Here is a 19,221-nt window from a genome sequence, read left to right on the forward strand (position 1 = left end):
TATCTATCTGCAGACACCATGTGGCTGTTTGCTGTGTGGAGAATTTCTCTTCACAGCTGTTGTCTGGGTCCTGCTGTCTGCTAGGAGAAGAAACTGCCAGCCACAGAAGGGAAGCAATCTGGGACTCAGGGGATAGAGGGTCAGCACCCGCTCTATCTGCAGCTCATGAGGTATGGTTTCTCAAAGGACAAACTACTAGCCATGAGCAACTCCTTTCATTCATTACATCCTATGGTCTCTGCAGCTGCAAGAAGATGCAACAAGTAGGCTTGAGGAAAGGGTGGCGTGGGCTCAAGATGTATCTAGGGGTCTACATCACCTGGTAGGGGTGATGGAAAGGGATGGCAGACAATCAGAGTTAGGAGGGTGAGCGGTCATTTTTGGATGGGATCCCATTCAACTGATCTACCCTTCATGAATATGGGGGTTTAGAGTGGAATTTCCCTTATGAAACCTTAGTTATCTAAACATTAGCCATTTAAATCTAAGCCAGTCATCTGAAGGGGTAATACAGACAGAAAACCCCAGATACTCTTCCAAGTGAGAAACGCCTCTTCCTGAAGTTGCCTCTCTTTGCCTTTGCAACAGAAAGGGTCTAGAAAACTCAATTTCAGGCAAAAGGAAGAAGTTCAGACATCCCACCCACCATCCCCCAAGAAGTTTGACCTATGTGCCACTAACACAGCCCAAAGCACAGATGCAACCTCTTGTGGCTTGCTGAAGAAGCACAGGCCACCCCAGTTTTAGGAAAGCCAGAGGCCTTTCCAGTCTAGTGAGAACTCACTTAGGTAGAAACAGAGCCGCCTACCTGAAGTATCCCAGGATAAGGACAGCAACTGTGAGGGATCCCAGAGAGATGGAGTATCCAACAGTATAAATCAAATAGAGGCGATCAAAGACCTCCTGCAGTACAAATGATGGAAAAAATAGCGTCACATTAGAACGCGTCCTACTGCATCGTAACACAACCATGGTAGCAGCACAGAGATTCAGGCTATCATACTTGCTAGGGGCTTACAGCTCGGGGTCTGGGTAACCTTTGGCAGTCATACGTCTTGTCACCTTTTTCATGTAAGATCAGCTTTGAAAGCAGTATTCATTTTTCCTAATGACTGTGGGGAGACAGGATTTTTGCAAGGGACAAGTGATGGAGTTGGGTTAATCCCATGCCTGGGAGTTTTACAGCATTTTCATCCCAAAGGAACCCAAAGCGCTTTACAAACTCTCAGCCAAATCCAGAGATCACTTGGCAACTTTTGCTTGAACAAAATGCCCACTGACCTGGGATTTTTATGGAACTTTAAAATTTAGTCATAAGGCTATGCCATACCATTGCTGAATGACCGATGTCCATGCTGGTGGAGTGTATCAACCCACCACAGAAAACATGGCGAGGATATATTTTGGCTGCAGGATATGAGAAGAAATCACCTGTGTTCATCTTTTTTTTGTTTTTTAAATCAGAAGCAGCCAGTGACTGCAGTTATCCAAACCAGACAAAAAATTAGCTTGCCAAAGCCCCATTGGAAATGGTCCTGTCACAGCAGAGCTCATAGTAATTAATCGTGTAGCAGGGTTTAGTTCTCTTGGCCCCCTTTTATTTTAGAGTTGGCCTTAGAAATCCTAAGGTTTCCATTAAATACTGAGATGTTTTTCTTCATCCTGTGCTGGGGCATACAGCTTAACTCAGGGATTACTGAATATCTGCCTGAAAAGGGTTAAAACATCTGCCACCATCCAAGCTTGTACTGCCTTTCATCATCTAAAATTAGAAATAAAACCCAAAGAAACCAACAAATTCAGCATCTTTCTCTTTGCTTCCTCTTCCTCCTCCCACTTTTCCCTCACCCCACCCACTGGGTTACAATAACATTAGTAATGCTGAACTGTGAATGACAGCTCTGATTTGTATTTGAAGCTAGAAATGCTGCCCTGGAATGTGAAACCTCAGCCCTATTACATCAGAATCCCCAGATATGTGACTGTTTCTCTGTGGTTTCCACTGGTAGAGTGGTGCACTTGGCAATATTAACCTAGTGCGTGCGTATGTGTGTATTTATATATATATTTCTATATATCTGTGCAGGCAGCAGGCACTAAAAAGCCACTGTAAGCAGATTTGAGAGCTTTAGGGAAAAAAAAAAGCTCCTTCCCTTCTAAGCACTGCCAAGCAGGAATCCTTGTTGAACTGGAAAATGGTGAAAATTTAAAATCAAATAAAAAATCCTCTCCAGGTTTAGGATTCTTTGTAGCTCATTAGTTGTGAGGTGTTACTATGCCCAGCTGAACAAAAGTGTCCCTGAGACCCATTCAGAAATTTAACCAGAAAGATCCATGCTCCCATCGGACAATGACACCGTTGTAGCAGCAATGGTCTTGGGAAGGCCCTGCTGATTGGCTGGCAGGACGTTTTCAGAGGCTGTGGTTAATTCCTCTGATTAACCACAGGGCCTCTTTTTGAAAGGATATTGAGTCAGAACTGCCAAGACATACACATGCATGCAGGCATGCATGCTGGTGTGCCTGCTTGCATAGATAGATGCCTCAAATCTTACCCTGCGTCATGATGGGGAGCCTTCAGGGAATGTGATTTTTTGGATGGGGGCTTAGGTCCTTGGGAAAAGCCTCAGAAGCAAAAGGTTGAGGTTCTTCAAAAGGCTGCATAGAGAAGCCCCTTGGAGGGCAGCTCATGCTTGCTAGTTCCCAGGAGCGTTCATCCTCAGGAATGGTGAGACTTGAATTTACCCAGGAGGAAAAAAAAACCCACCACAACTCTCTAAAGGCAATTCCAGGTCTCATTCATCTCCTAGCACGACGGAGGTCCCAGCTTGGTGGAAACCACAATGCTGAATCAGGAAAGGTCCTCCAGGTAACAAAATATTGAGTCATCTGCCAGCTGAAACAACCACCTCCATGGTCTGAGAACCCTCTCTTTGGAGCTGAGATGGATGGCAATTTAAATAATTCACAGAAGACCATAAAGGTCATGCATGGCCAAGCCACGGGCACAACCTGGACCACCACAGTCTCAGGACAGCACACTACTTACTAGACCATCCTGACACAGCAGGAGCTCTACCTGATTTATCTTATAAATCCCCCCTGAAGATAGACTGAGCATCAGTGGTCGTCCACAGATCTTCTGGAGGAAGCAACCCACCCTGCAAAAATCCCACACCATGAGACCCCGGTTTAAAAAGTTCGATCTAAATCTCCCCTCTGTCCTTTTAAAGCCATTCCCCCTTGTCCTACCACTACTTGCTCTTATAAAGAGAGCATAATACGACACTGGGAATAGCATAATATGGGGAAGGTGTGGGAAAGTTGTGGGATGGATCTGATCCCCCTCGCATTTCTTCCTGTTTCTTCATTTTTTCCTGTGCTTATTGCACTTGCCATCTCCCTAAGGAGTACCCAACTTGTCCACTTCCCCTGCCAACAGAGCTTGCAAAACAGTGCTCTGTAAACCTTCCCTTCACAAGGCTGAGCTAGTCGTGGTTGATCCTGAAGGATGATGGGCAGGATGAGGTCCCCTGTTGTGGGTGAGCTGGTTTTGGGGTTGGAAAAGTGATTTGTGAACAAGTCATGCACCATGACCTCTCTAGGTCATGCTCTGTGGTGCCCTCAGGCACTGCACATTCTCAGGGCACTTCATTGCCCTCATCGTCTCTGTTCACACATTGCAAAGCTCCACCAAACCACAGCCATTTGTCTTATACAGCCAGGTGAAATGATCTTTCTGCAGTGAGCTAGCCCACCTGGTCCTGACTTCCTAATCTCGATCCAGCCATAACTCAAGAGACTCACAATAAACCAAGCTGCAAAAAACATTAAGTACTATTTCAGCTGTATTGACCTGTAACAAGATCTCCCTTTCCCCCCTCCCTCTTGGTCTGGTGGGAGACTTCCTCTCTGCTCCCCTTTGCCCCTCAGCTTTCCACCAGCCTGACCTCAGGGTAGAAACTTCACAACAGCCTGGCAGCTTTAGGAGAATAGGAAACCAATATAGAGCTAAAAATGGCTTCTGCATGAACTCAGTGCATGGAAAAACCAAAATAAACAAAACCTAGCCACCATGGGTATCCATGGGCTGGATGTGGTCCCCTCCCACAAGGATCCTTGCATTCTCCACTCCCTGAGGTTTGGACATCTTCCAGATGTGTGACCCTCAGAGTAGTTGGCTCTGACATTTTCATACTGTGCTTGGGGCTCAATCTGACTCCTAATTTGCCCACTTCCACCAATAGGGAGATAATTTGCATTGATCTGAATCCAAAAGAAAACTGCTTTCTGCTGCAGGACAGGTCAAAGCTACATCAGAGCACCACGCATGGGACTTTTGAGGCCCTGTCCATTGTGAAACCATGGCTGTGATTTTATCTTGCATTGCAACCAGGTGTAGGACCTTCTGTGTGAATGGTATTTCTGCTCCCTCAAATTCTATTATGGTTATATGAGCTTATAAAGTGGATGTGGTCCTCTAATTTAGGTGTCTATGATGATGGCTCCATCAGAGCTGGCCACCTAAGGGCCCAGCAGCTGTAAGAAAGAGGTGCTTCTATTTTAACGAGAGGATGGTGACCTCAGCCATCAGCTGTACTGTCTAGGTTGTCACAAGCATTGTCCAGAATGGCTAACTCAAATGGAAGTGTTTACATTTATACAGCAAGTCCCATCCATTTGAGTCTCAGGTAAGAGATCTTGCAACACTTAGGACTCAATTAAATTGTCTTTACACGTGTCATTTTAGATACCCAAGTGTCCTGTCTGGCTTCAAGCCTCTTTTACATAAGGGAATGTGTTTCCTCTAGGTCCGGTGTGGTATCTGCAGTTCTCTTGTAATTGTCTTATACACCCTAGGACACCTCATTTAACTCTGGGTGTAAATGACACCTATGTTTCAGCATGTCTGAAAACTTCAGGGCTTTGCTCTTCATATCTCCTGTTTCCTTTGAGTGGCACAGAGAGGGACACGGGTGACTGAGACATATTTTCTAGATGACTGATGGCAAACTCCATTTTGAGTAGCACTGCACTGTGCCCTGTATCCAACTTTCTCCTTTCATCCTTTTCCTTTCCCCTTTGTTAGACAAAAGCAAGATTCTGCAACATTTATGTTGTGAAGCTGAAATGGATCCAGTGGTCTTTTGAGGGGTTGGCAGGCTATACTGAAGGGTGGGATTAGCAGTATATAAGGATGGAAGCATATGTAAGGGCTTTCCAGATCAAGTACCTGCAAAGTTTTACAAAGCTGCTGATTCAGATGTTGCTAATGACATGTTTGAAATTAACAGGGGAAGCATTTTTCTGCTTTGACTGATAAGCAATGCCAGAAAGACTCTGTCAGTAGCTTTATTCATTATTTTCTTGTCTTTTTTTTTTTTTTTACAATAGACATGATTAAAAAAAAAAGCTTAATGGCAGGGAGAAGGGGTATTTTGCTAAAGGCATGAAACAGTCAGTGATTTCCAAAGCCTCTAGACTAAAAGTATAGGCATGATATAAGGAGTGAATTACAGGGCTGCTTGTAAAAATGAACACATCTTGAAGATGCTTTTTTTTTTTTATTCCTACAAATACTTAAAACATCTGCCCATCTTTCATGGTGCAAATGTACGACACTGATGGCATTTCGTCTGTATAACTCAGTATAAACTATGTAAACAAGTTTTATGCCATCAGTTTGAGGCTACACAAAGTTGTTTGCTTTTAAAAGGACCCCAGAGAGCTCCAAGAACAAAGGCCAAGTGTAGAGGATTTTTGGTTTGAACAATGGTGTTTAGATAAAGCAGCCCTGCAACATGCTGTGTCTTTCCCATTGTGTTTGACATGCCATGGAATCTTGAGGCCTTTCTGATTTCCCTAGAAGCAGTAAACCCACCATGATCTAAACAAGCAGTAGCAGATGAAGACAGGATTGGTGCAGTGAGGTTAGATCTTAGGATGGTCCATCTTGCTAGACTGGTGGTTTCCAAGCTGAGCTAACCTCCCAAGTTGCTGGCTTGTATTTCCTTTCCCCATGATTTCAGCAGATGTAGGTCACGCTTGCCCTTAAGCTCATCCTTGAAAACAGGCTGGGTTTGAGTTGTTTAAAAAAACCCCCGTGTTTGGCATTAGTGTTGTTTTGGGGGATATGGGAATGAAGGAAATTTCTGCTTATTGAGCAAAATATGCCATTACTCCTGTAATGTCTGAAAAGGAGATGAGAAAAATTACCATGCTGAAAGGTGCTGCTATTGGCTGGGATGCGTGGAAGGGGGCTGTAGTCAAAGTGTTACTATGGGTTTTGGAGAGAAATGCCCAAAAGCTGCTTCTTCATGACAGGGGCATACCAAGACTTTCCATGTATGCCACGTTTTATCCAAAGACTGAGGAACTCTTAAGAACACAGGTAGCCCTCCCATTTTTAAGGGAACCTATGAAAGCGGTAAGTGAATGGCTAATCTGGGCCAGACCAAAGGTCCTTTTACCTGTGCTCTCAGTCTTCTACATGCCCATGAACAGATGTTTAAGTACAGATCAAATACAGAATACATATAGAATATACATACACACACACCTACGTGTCTGTCATCTAGTGGTTATGTAGCGATGCTGTATAGCTGTATACCTCTCCCAGTGTTCAGCAGCTTGTGGTTCAGCAATGTGAAACACACAGGAGACAGATAAACATTCCCTTTCCTTCCCTTGTCCCACCTTCTCGCTTTAAACACTGATGGAAAATAAACAAAGGGTGCTGTGGTGGTAAGCCACAGATCTCTCATCTTATCTGTTCAGAGGCAGGGAGACTTTCTGAAGATACAGGGTGTATTTAGGATGGGGGATGCCCATATATGTCTCCTGGAGAAGTAGTTGGAGAACAAGATTTTCCACCATCTTTGCTGCACTGGTGAAGTGTTATCTTAAAGGAAGAATATGGTAGAATATATACAGACTGTGGTGTAGTGGTGGCTTTCAGCACTGCCCAAAGACACAAAGAAAACTGTCTTGTCTTCCCATGACATGCTGCTAAAACACCTTTCCACAAAGCTTCTTACTAATCCTTGCTAAACAATTGTCTTCTACAGGCCATGTGGGGGACATGGTTGTTTGCATCAAGATTAATGCTATCTGCAAGCTATTTTGGGAAACACACTTCAATAGCTAGCTGCAACCTACCTGCTTTCCTGGCTAAAGAGAGGACATCAATCTTCAGTGCTGTCAATCCCGCATCCTTTAGCAGTGCTAATTTTCCCTTAGAAAACAGCCCAAGAGCAATTGCTCGCTGGGCAGTTGTGAGCTGTAATTCTCCTGGCTCTGATGGCTTTAGCATACTTTGCTAATTTCAGAACGCAGTTTCCATGCTGCTCTGTGTGAAATAATCCTACTGATATGGTTCAGGAAAAGGTAGAGAAAGATGCAAACTCGCCCTGGGGCCGTAGGTTTGCTGCTTTGGTCAATCTGATAATTATCCCACAGTGGCTAAAATGAGAAAACTACACACTTAAACAAACATACATGGACATATATATGTGTGCGTGTGCGCATGGACATGGGTTTTATTAAGGGTGTGTATCTGTACATATGCCTATCTATAAATATAGGCCTATTACTAGGGATAGTAATGCAGATATATATATATCTCGTAACAGACAGACATTTTTCCTAACGCTTTCTAATGCATAGTTTCTTACAAGTTCCTCTGGTTGCATCTGTTCAGATGCTGTCCTACTTGGGAGTCAGCCCACAATCTCCTTTCATAACGTTGGTTAAATGCAGCTGTTACTGGTGATGCAAAGATGCTGTTCCCCAGGGGAAGACATAATAATAGAAAACAATCTCCCTCTAAAGACGACTAGTCTATCTTGCCAAATTCTCCAATTCTGACATCTCTTAACATATTTACTTCAAAAAGAAAAATAATCAAAGGAAGGTTTATTAATACCAGTGCTTCAGAGCCACTCTTGGGTGTGAAAGACAAGAGGCCTTCCTCGCTCTCTGGAAGTCATCACCCAAATGAGAAATAAAAGATGGTTATTCCTTTTCTTTTTGTTTTATTTCCAGAGTGCTTTTCATTCCAGGAGCCCCAAGAGACCCACAGCGTGTATGCATTGCTTCACTTGTTACTAAAATGAAGCCACCTGTATGGTAAAACAAGGCAACTACATGACCACATGCAGCTATGTCACTATGAGATGAGTGCACGGCTGGACTGAGGAAAGCAACGTCTTGCAAATACAAGGTTAATAATGATTATCATAGTGAGTAATATATGCTGTTGGAAAGCATTTGTTAATAAGATACAATTCCAAAACTGAGGAAGCACAAGAAGGATGTGGACCTGTTGAAGCAAGTCCAGAGGAAGCCACAAAGATGCTCTGAGGGCTGGAGCACCTTTCCTATGCTGAGAGACAGGCTGAGAGAGCTGGACTTGTTCAGCCTGGAGAAGAGAGCCTCCAGGCACATCTTAGTGCAGCTTCCAGTGCCTAAAGGGGCCTACAAGAAAGCTGGAAGAGGGGCTTTTGACAGGGACAGGTAGAGATAGAACAAGGAGTGATGGGACAAGGGGGAATGGCTTTAACCTGACAGAGCGGAGACTGAGATGAGATCTGAGGAAGAAATTCTTCCCTGTGAGGGTGGTGAGGCCCTGGCACAGGTTGCCCAGAGAAGCTGTGGCTGCCCCATCCCTGGCAGTGTCCAAGGCCAGGTTGGACAGAGCTTGGAGCAACCTGGTCTGGTGGAAGGTGTCCCTGTCCATGGAAGGGTGGTTTAGAACTGGATGAGCTTTAAGGTCCCTTCCAACCCAAACCATTCTACAATTCTATGAGAAGCAGTAATTTTCCAAGTAAGAGCAGATGCTGAGTGTAAAAATGCAGTTTTCTGCATCATGACACCTCACCAAATATCTGTCCATTAGGAAGCACAGTCCATGTTCCTTATCTGTGCAGTGACCACTCAGGAGACACAGACAGAGATAGGTACATGAAACCCAGGGCAACAGACTGCTTTCAGCCTTTTTAGCAGCCTGTGGGTGGTGGTCTGTATTTCCTCCCTATGCTAGTAAAAAATGGACAACTCTCTTCTTCCCCGTGCCCTTCTCCTGCAGTTTTACCTTGACCAAGTCCTAGCTGCCAGCGTGGAACATTTAAAAGAATGGACCTCTTTTCCCTAAGGGAAGTCTAGGAGAGTTGCTTGGAAGGAGAAGTCTGCAGCAGAAAACTCCCAATTCAGGATATGGCTGAGAGGGGTTGAACAGGGGAGACAATGACTTCAGAGAGTTTAAGAAGTTGTGCAACTTAGAATCATAAAATCATAAGATAGTTTGGATTGGAAGGGACCTTCAAAGGTCATCAAGTCCCACACCTCTACAATGAGCAGGGACATCTTCAACTAGATCAGGTTGCTCAGAATCACATCCAGTCCGGCCTTGAATGTCTTCAGGGACTGTGCATCTACCACCTCTCTGGGCAACCTGTGCCAGTATTTTACCACCCTCAATGTAGGAAATTTCTTCCTCACATCCATCCTGAATTTTCCCTCTTCTAGTTTAAAAGCATTAATCCTCATCCTATTGCAACAGGTCCTCAGAGCCTTCTCTTCTCCAGGCTGAACAATTCCCACCCTCTCTGCCTTTCCTCACAGGAGACGTGCTCCAGCCTTCTGATCATTTTTGTGGCCCTCCTCTAGACCCTCTCCAATAGGTCCATATCTAATGCTGTTAGTGTGAGCAAGATTTTAATGACTCCAACTCCTACTCCAGAAACTTCCCAGAAATCTCTTGGGGCTAAAATAGTTGTTTTCACTATATGGACTGGGAAAATTTAAGTCCCAGCAAACTTGATCTAAATGTCAATGTTGTCTGCCACTGAGACAACATGCTTTGCTGTTAAGTACCTGGTGTACACAACCTTGTCTGTTCCTTGACTGTGTGATATAAAGCATGCAGATGTTCAAATAACATCTTTCCTCACTAAACAATTTCATTCATATGTTGCTTCACTGCTGAGAAAAAAACCAAAAAGGCAAAAAAATTTCTGTGCTGTGGTTGGATTTAAAATTAAGAACATTCTCCCAAAGGGACTGTGTATCAACCTCAAGCCTGCTCCCCACTGTGAAGCTTGTGGTTGGATCTTTATCTTCTGCTGTCTGAAAATAACCCGTGCTGCAAATGATCACTCCCTAATGCCATATCCAAGGAGGACATCTTTCAAATACCATTGAGAAAACAAAGGTTTCTGCTAAATTCTTTTCAAATTACAGAAATAGAGCGGCAACCTCATGTGGGTAGAAATGTCTTTCTCTGAGAAATGAGGTCACATCCTCTTAGGTGACTCCACTGACAGCTTTGCTGTCACGTTAGCATGGAATTGCTTCTGTGATGCACCCAGCTTGGGAGGCATTCAGTAGTACCACAGAGTCCCAGCTGGGCTCAGACACAGACAGAGAGGTAGGAAATTCCTGCCAGCTATTATTTTGCCAATGACCTGAATTTATGTAAAAATAAGGCACATAGCTCTGATGTACTGATAGGCAACACCTCCTTGCCCCCCCTCCCCCTCCTTTTCTTTTTCCTCCATGTGCTAGGAATCCTTTCTCTAACTTTGGACTGGTGTCCCTGTTTCAAAATTGTGACGACACCAGAATTAGTTCAAGATCCGTTCTTATATGTTAATTTGCTTTAGCAAAGGATTTTTTTGCTACCCATCTCCAATGAACAGACTATGTAAAAACCTATGATCCTTCATCTATACCTCTCAACCAAGAGGTTCACTATTAATCACCTACAGAAACAGGATTGCTACCGGTTTGACTGACACTTTTTCTTGGCTGTGTTTGTACACCTCCTAGCACAGACAAGCGCATAAACATTGGAATTATTGGTAACAACCTGGTAGCAAAATTATTGCCTGGTGGGGAAGAGGAAGTTGCAATGCATGGAACAAGCTCCAACCACTTCTTAGTGTTTCTGAGCTCGTTTCAAGTTTCCCCAAGATCTCTTTAAAATGGGATCATGGCAGGTGGAAGAAGCCTTTTTGGCTTTGAGGACAATTTCAAATTCAAATAATTCTGCATCAAAACAAAGATGTGGCTTTGGCAAGCTCAGACGTAGTTTCCAAGAGGAGGCAGCAAATTATAGCTCATCAAGGGTTTTAAATGAGAAATGCTCCTAGTGTTAGCCATGGATGAGGCCAACACTTCATGCTCCACACACAAATGCAGTTGCCTACCCTTTCCCTCGTCTCATTGGTGAGAAACTTGGCACATTCACTGTAGTTTGCCCAGGTGCGGTTGTTGCCTGGGACCAGCTCCCAGCTCCCGTTCAGGTCACACCGGCGATAAGCATGGCCTTTGGGAGAGAAATGAGAAACAGAGTAAACAGGACTAGACCTGGTAGAGCAGGAAAAGCTTCTTCCAGTGGTGGTTCCTATCAACCTTGATGCCTCCTGCCTGCTTTGAAGCTCAGCTGCAAGAACATAGTTTCCATCTCCTTGGCAACTTTATCAATTTTCTAGCTGAGAAACACCAGAGAGCTAATAAAAAGTTGCACTCAGTTTAGGTTAAGATATAGGGTCTACAAACCAAGGAGAGATGCTTTAAAAAGTCCCAAAGCACAAAATCATCCTCAGAGTTGCAGCTCTTCCTATGAAAATAAGCAGTAACCTATATTATGCTGCTCTTTTTTTTTACAGATTCAGTACACCTTAAGATAGATTTAATATGGTTACCCTCCACATGATGATGATGAAAGAAGAGAAGGCGAAGTTTCATTTTAGGTTTCAGCTGACAGATGAAAGCATCCATGTGCAGAGTTTTAGGCTGGTGGGTATCATTTCATGAACTGTGTGTAAGAAGTTACACATCACAGTTGATAGTCATGAAACCAGTCAACAGATCTGTCTGTCCTGTGACTACAGAGAGAGAGCGCATAGAGACCTCTGCACCTTAATCAGTCAGTCTTACTTTGACTTGCACACTAGCTCATTTGACCAGTGGATATCAGTGCAGTGTGGAACCTGTGCCATGTTGGACTGTGAAGAGAAAAAGGATGGATTGCCTGTTTCTCCTGGCCTCTAGTGTGAAGTGCATGTTCAGTCCCTCTGTGAGAGGTCATCAGCCAGGGGTTAAGCTGGCTCAGCTCACGGACCCTTCTAGAAAAGTCAGGACAGACTATGAGCAACTGCGGTGCACTGGAATATCATTACTTGTTTTCTGAAAAGAGCATCAGTACTCTGCAGAGCATATAGTCTTAATTCCCTAATTTTTCAGCCTTTGGGTGCACAGCTTTCCCTGAGAAAAGAGAATGCTTTAGCTTTGAAAATACACTGAGGAGCGAGTGTACTTCAATTGCTTCTGAAAACATGCACAGACTTTGCGGCACCACAAGCAAGCCAAGAAATGTGCTGCCTGAGGGAAAGTGAGATGGGGAGGAATTCACATGTTCTGGTTACTGGCGCTGTTCTCAGAAACCCACCATAGGGGTCTGGGCAGAGATCAGGGGCTAGAATTAACAAACGCGTGAGGAATATAAATTGGAAGAATATCTTGCAGGTTTCTATTGGTATGCAGTTTGCAGTGTCAAACAAATACAGATTTGTAATGCTGCAAGACTACCAAGTGGTAAGCTTGCAATTGGTGCTTATAACCCTAATTAGACACCCCAATCAGTGCCTAACCCCATTACAGTCTGGGTTGGGCAGGTGGGAAACTTGTCACTGTCTAGGTTAAAACAGCTTTTCTTTCAGCATAAAACCATAATGGCTGTTTCTTTACTTCCCTTTCTCTGGCTTACTCCTGACTGGGTGGGAGTCACCATGTCATAAAACAGGGATGCTAAAGAGGATTTTAATTTTCTGATTCCCAGGCCTCCTTTTGTTGCAGCTTATCAGGCTTTGCTGACACTAAGGTCAACACATACCTTTGTGATTGAAGTCATAGATGTACTCAGGACATGGCATAGCCACCACTTTGCCTGGCACACCTTCAGGCCAGCAGACGATACCATCCCACTCAGGAAGACAGAAGCCATCTGTGGAAGAGACACAAAGATACAGAGGAGTCACTGGACCTCCAGAGTCCTGCTGTTTGGAGAGGGCTGTCCTTGAAAAAGCCATCAATACTGTCACTCAGTTCAAGAAAACCGCTCTTAGTCCTCAGTACAATTTTCTTCTCAGTGTTTAGCTCCAGAAGGTACAACTTCTCACAAGGTTTATTTCAGAAGGACAGGTTCCCCAACATTGGACACTTTTAAGATTCGGCTGGACAGGGTGCTGGGCCATCCAGTCTAGATCATGCTTTGCCAAAAGGTTGGATGAGATGATTCTTGAAGTCCCTTCCAACCTGGGATTCTAGAATTCTATGGGATAATACCTGATGAGAGTGGTCAAAGATTTTGGAAAGCTGCTTTCCCTTGTGGGCTGGAAGAAATGAAAATGAGGCAGGACAGCAGAGTGGAGAACAAGAGGACCTAAACAGTCAGGACTCTGTAGACTGATGGGAAACATGGAAAAACCCAGGCAAGTTTGGTTATGTATAGCCTTGATATGGCAGCACATATCTGAGCCTACACTAGCAAGGAGATGGATTATGCTGTGGCTACATTACTGTGAGCCTCAGAGGTACCAGTTCAGGGAAGGTACTCATGCACATGGAGTGGGAGGGCTGTGATTTAATATCTACATGCCATTAATCCAAATTCAGCTGTATTTTTAACTCATTATTTGCATCAGCTGGTGCTATGCTATACCACAGTGTTCTGCTGCTTTCTCAGATGTGCTGCTTTCTCAGATGTGCTTGTGTGCCTGAATTTGGTTGTTCTTTTAATTAACACTAAGACTAGCAAGAATCTATAGAGAGGTGTCTGTAGCACTATTTCTAATCATAAATAGAGAATATTCCATTACCTTGCCTCATAAGGTGTGAAACAATGGAATTTCTGTTTCGTAAAGATTTGCATCTTTTCCCATCTGACAGCCTTTTTGCTTAGGACTTTGCCATTGTACCTCTACCTCTATTTTCCTCATTGTGCAAGATGCAGTGCAATCATGTACTGATCGATTTGGAGCTGTGCCCATGCTAACTGGCTGGCAGTGCATGCACACTAATTGACCAGTTGCCTGCCGCCAAGAACAGGGTGACATGGCTGAGCTTTCCCAGCTTCCCCATGTCTACCCTTTTTCCCCAAACCTCTTTTTTCTTTTTTGAAAATTGGCAGGTATATAAGTACATATTGTAATTTTGCAATTATCCAGAACATAAGAAAAAATCAAGCAGGTCTTTTAATGACCCATAATTATGAGAAGCTTTGCTTCTCTCTTCACAAATGAGGTACTAGCTGATCATTCAAGGCCTCCAGGTTATGTCCTATGCGGGCTAAGAGCGTCTTCAAGGAGCTCTGCAGCCCGTGCGATTTGCCACCAGCTTCTGAAGCAGCTGAGATACCAGTGATGGAGACAGACTCCCCTGGGAGATGAGTGCCCACCCTCGCATCAGTCTCATCTTCCTCATTGTCTGTTCATTCTTTCTGCAAGGGACAAAGCCAGAACATACCCACATTTAGAAGTGTTGAGAAATCCTCCAGGCATCTCAAAAAACTGTGGAACTTGACCTCATTTTCAACATTGCTTTAAAAAGAGGGAACTCAAACCCTGTTCTCCACCTGTTTTATCCTTCCAGCTCGTCAACCACCCATTTCTGCAGCTTTTTGTCCGTAAGCTTCCAGTTCCAAAAGGGTGCAAGTTCCAGTTCAGATGCAGACATTCAACATGGGCAGGCAGGACTATGCAACCAAGCTTAACCTGGTGTTTACATATGCCTTTGTGTTGGCCTGCAATAGCTGCACCTACCAATTAAAACCCAGCTGCAGTAGAGGATTTGAAGTGAAGAGCAAAAAATAGTGAATCTACCCGAGGTCTGTTTTCAGAACTGCCTCTGCCCCCTGTACCCATGGCAGCCGATGAAGGAATTTATCAACAGCCTATAAAGTGTCTGACAGAGAGGAATTATACATGAATGAAAAATAAAATGAAATGGACCGCTCTTATCTGCACAAGAGCTCGGCTTGAAAAGAAATGATAAACATGACCAAGATCTCAACATGTTTCATTAGTATCAAAGCTAGTGCCTTAGCAATCTTTCAATCAAAGTGCAATTTATCCTTTATAATGAATGCATTTTCACAAGATTAAGCAAGATCCAGGATTGATTTAAAGACCTTTGGCTGGTATTGTACCCTCTAGGGTCAGAGCTGACAGTGATCAATTCAGTTTGCTGGTATTTCAGGGTATGAAAAACAACAGAAAAACTCTGAAGAGCTGATTTCTTATGTTTAACTTAGTGCTGATAAAGAGGACCCAACTAATCACTGCCTATCTTCTAAAACTTTAACTGGGAGTGAGGATAGGGGAGCTAAATACCTCTGTATTGTTTTCATAAAAAAGAGGAAGAAGCTTATTGCATTTGCTCCACTTCCAGTCACATTAGAGGAAGAATAATACTAGATTTCCTATTCATGGAAACCAGGAAAGCCCTTCCCTTTGGCTCATTATGTTGCAGGATTACTTACACTGTGAAAACTGGTTTATTTATTTTCCAGTTCTCTGAAAGGATCAAAACAAAAAGGAAAAAAAAGTAGCCTACAGAATTTGGATTAGGACAAAATGTTATTGTCTCTGAGGTTTTTTTTTGCAGACAAGAAAGTAAATGAAAATTTAATTTAGCACTCAAAGTGGTCTTACCTAAAATAAAACCAATTCCTTTTACAAATAAATAGATGTGGGTAAACTTGAAAATGAATGCTGGGGGGAAACAACACTGAGGAGAAAATGTCATGCTCTGAAATACTGAGAGAAAAACCTTGCACTTTTCTACGATCTTCAGAATAGCTTACAAAGGTCAGCCTTCACTTGTAAGTAGTTTCATTTAGTATCATACTGCAATATTTGTCCAGAAAATATTAATGTGGAAAAGTATCTGATGTGTACACCTTCCTTACAGCGTAAACATTCACACACACATTTGAAATGGACTCATTCAAAGGAAAACAATGCTTTCTGGATAACAGAATATACAATTGTTTCTTTTGGGGTACTTTGATCCCCACAGTCCTTGCAAAAAGCAGAGGACACCTCTGGACTGGTGTTTTATCATGTGGAAAATTTGGGAAGCCATCAGCTGCCCCCAAAAATTTGGAAAAAAAAAAAAAAAATCAGGTTTGCTGCCTCTTATTGCATCTGAAATATTTTATTGCCTGTGTATTGACCCATGGAATTGATTCATTTAACCTGATTAGGATTTGGTGGGAATTGATCTTCAGAAACCATCCAAGAAAGTTGCAAATGAATCTGTCATTGTTATCATGAACTGTTGCAACACAGAAAAACCTCTGTAGCCTGCTCTCCATCTCTCTGTCATCCCCTAGCTCTCTCTCCCCACTCTGTTCTTGGAAAACACATTTCAGCCAGATTTGAAGGAGGGGTAAGAGATCTCAGCCTGCCAATTTCATGGTGATAGATGATCAGTAAAGAGCAGGTGAACATTTGGCACCTGCCACCTGGCAACCAGTCTTTGCCAACTGACTAGCCAACTGGCACATGCATAACTTAAAATTAGGTACAGCATGGCTGTTTCTTGCCAATCCAGGGTGCCATAGGTAAGGCAAGGGGAGAGGAACTGGGTTGGGAAGAAGGACTGACAACTACTAGTTTGTAGTAGGGGGAAGCTGGAGAGAACATCAACAGGTCAAGTCAGGTGCCTCTGGATCTCCTGGTTGCAGAAAGAATTGAAAAGTTTCTAGACTGATTGAAACCCTTGGAAAACATTTTTCAAAATGGAAATATTGGACCAGCCATGCTTTCTGACTGCTCGATCCGCTTTCCTGAATTTTAACACAGCCAAAAGCTTTTTCTCCCCTCTGTACATGCCTGTTGTCCCATACAGTAGCCCCACTGTCCTTCTCTCACTCCTTCCTCCAATACCTCTATTTTTCCATCTAAGGAGACAAATCATCAACCTTCTGACAAGACAAGGAGTAATAGCTTTAAACTAAAAGAGCATTTATTCAGACTAGGTATGAGGAAGACATTTTTTACAGTGAGGGTGGTGAAGCACTGGAACAGGTTGCCTCGAGGGTGGTAAATGTCCCATCCCTGGAACAACTCAAGGCCAGGCTGGACAGGGCTTTGAGCAACCTGGACTATTGGAAGGTGTCCCTGCCTGTGGCAATGGGGTTGGAACTAGATGAGCTTTAAGGTCCCTTCCAACCCAAACCAGTTTATCATTCTATGACTCCCAACATCCCTTGCTTACTCCCTCACCTTGTCTCCTCTGGTCCACCCAGCCATGTGGCACCTTTATCATTAATTTCACCAGTTTGAGACTACTGGGAACAAATTCTGCACCTTCTGCCTCCAAGTTTCTCCTATTTTACTCACTCTAGAGGTCACTTAATAACTGAGCTGATTATACAATGAGGAGGGAAAATACCATATATTTCATTGGTATTGTGCTGGAATCCAAACAAGACTTTTCTTTTTGTTTTCCCAAATATTTCCAACATTTTTTTATTGGTTTAGAAAAACATTAACAGTACTAACAACTTGGCTTCTCTCTGTTGTTTTTCTTTTCCCCTGGTCATTTCTCAAAAGAAATCTATGCTGAGTTACAAAAAGAAATCTGAAAAATGGTGAGGAGTTTCAGGAAAGCAATAAAAAGAATCTGAAAGCTGACAATTTTTCCTGATGGTTATGTTATAAAATAAAATTTAAAAAAATTTACAACCTTTTTTTATAAGCTGTCATTAGAAAAAAAAAATGCACCACCTGCAAGTAGTGTGCTTTTGGCATGCTAAATACAAGTCATTCTCTCCTGGGACACTTAACAATATTTAGAAGCATAGATAATCAGAAGGGTTCCAGTTCATCCTAACTGCCAATAGAAAAGCTCTCAAAAATTTCTTTTTTAGGTGAAAAATAATTTGAAGGTTCAAATATGCTGTTTGGGTTGATACAGGTGAGTAGGTTTGGGACACAGAGCCACATGTTCTAAGCAAACTGGGAATGCAAAACATTTCTTTCTTTGGAAGAAACAGTAGGATTCACTGAAGATGTAAGTCAGAAGGAATTTATAAACTTTCAAGAAAACAAGAAAATCTCACACATATCCCACATCCCAAGCATCTTGGATGTGTATCAGTCATTCAGGCAACATTTTCTCAGGCATTTATGTACGCCAGTGAAGCTCCTCTAAATTCAGAGCCATAACTCTCATGGATGGAGACAGGGAAGGTGGGAATTGCACCAGGGTTTCTCATTGTTTAGAGGACATGACTGACCACTTTAGTGCTGAAGAAATTAGTTTTGTCGGACAACACCAGCAGCTGGAAGCGATGCAAAAACTTTTTCTTTTCTAGAAGCTTTGCAGATGGCTCATCCTGGTGTCTCCCCTTCTGTCTCCATGGTTTGATACAAATTCAGGGAGACAGAGCAATTGTACTCATGGAGAAAGTGAGTATCAGTGACCAACACAGTCCCTGACTACAAGCCTATCACAGGCAGGTAAATGAGTTGGTAAAAGCTGCTGAGGCAGGAATTAAAAGTTTGTCTTTTAAGACTTATTGTGCTTTTTCATCCCTTAGGAGCTGCTAGAAGAGGTTTCACAAGTCCCAAGATGTCCTTGCTACTGATGAAACAAAATAACCTCTCTAGGGAAAAGATGCTAAGTTCCTTTGCTGGAAAGGAAGGAAAGAAGTCTTCCGGCAATTTGGAAAGACTGGTAGGGTGGAAAGATTTTTTTGATGCCCTAGAGGAGAATTAAAGTCTCGGTCTGCTTAATCCAACAAGAGAGAATGAGAAAGAAGGTTTTTCTCATAATACTGCTAAGCACTATGAATGGACATGAGCTACAGAAGTGCAAAAGGATGCAAAAATAACGAGATGTAAACTGGCAGTGAACAAAGCTTATGCTGGAAATTAAAAGAAGTTTCTATCCTTCACATGGGTAATGTTTGTGCTGAGGCCAGTAAGTTCCATTTCCCTCAGTGATTTTTAAATGGTATCATTAAAGCAAAGGGAGGATGTGGCATGAATGGGGCTGGGAGGAGAGCACCATGTCACTTGCAACTTTCTCTGCCATCCTTGTGCTAGGACAGGTCAGTGCATCTTCATTTTACTTCAGTATCGTGTATGCTGCTGTGTTATGATCAGCATAGTCACTTGTGCTTCCTAAAACCATCTCAGTTTTCAGGCT

General features: G+C 43.1%; 1 protein-coding gene across 3 annotated transcripts in view; it reads right to left on the bottom strand.

Annotated features, from left to right (window-relative positions):
• Positions 1-19,221, bottom strand: part of PTH1R (parathyroid hormone 1 receptor) — a 109,817-nt gene that overhangs the window by 20,784 nt on the left and 69,812 nt on the right. For all 3 annotated transcript variants that reach the window (XM_057402866.1, XM_057402868.1, XM_057402867.1), the window contains exons 3-5: positions 12,896-13,006; positions 11,208-11,326; positions 809-903 (exon numbers count right to left, since the gene is read on the bottom strand). In XM_057402866.1, coding sequence (XP_057258849.1) covers positions 809-903; positions 11,208-11,326; positions 12,896-13,006 — 325 coding nt within the window. The remainder of the gene's footprint in view (positions 1-808; positions 904-11,207; positions 11,327-12,895; positions 13,007-19,221) is intronic.

The sequence above is a fragment of the Pezoporus wallicus genome, unplaced genomic scaffold (assembly GCF_028554395.1).
Source record: "Pezoporus wallicus isolate ANWC-B61680 ecotype Strahan unplaced genomic scaffold, APGP_CSIRO_Pwel_v1 contig_8057, whole genome shotgun sequence".
Taxonomy (NCBI): Eukaryota; Metazoa; Chordata; class Aves; order Psittaciformes; family Psittacidae; genus Pezoporus; species Pezoporus wallicus.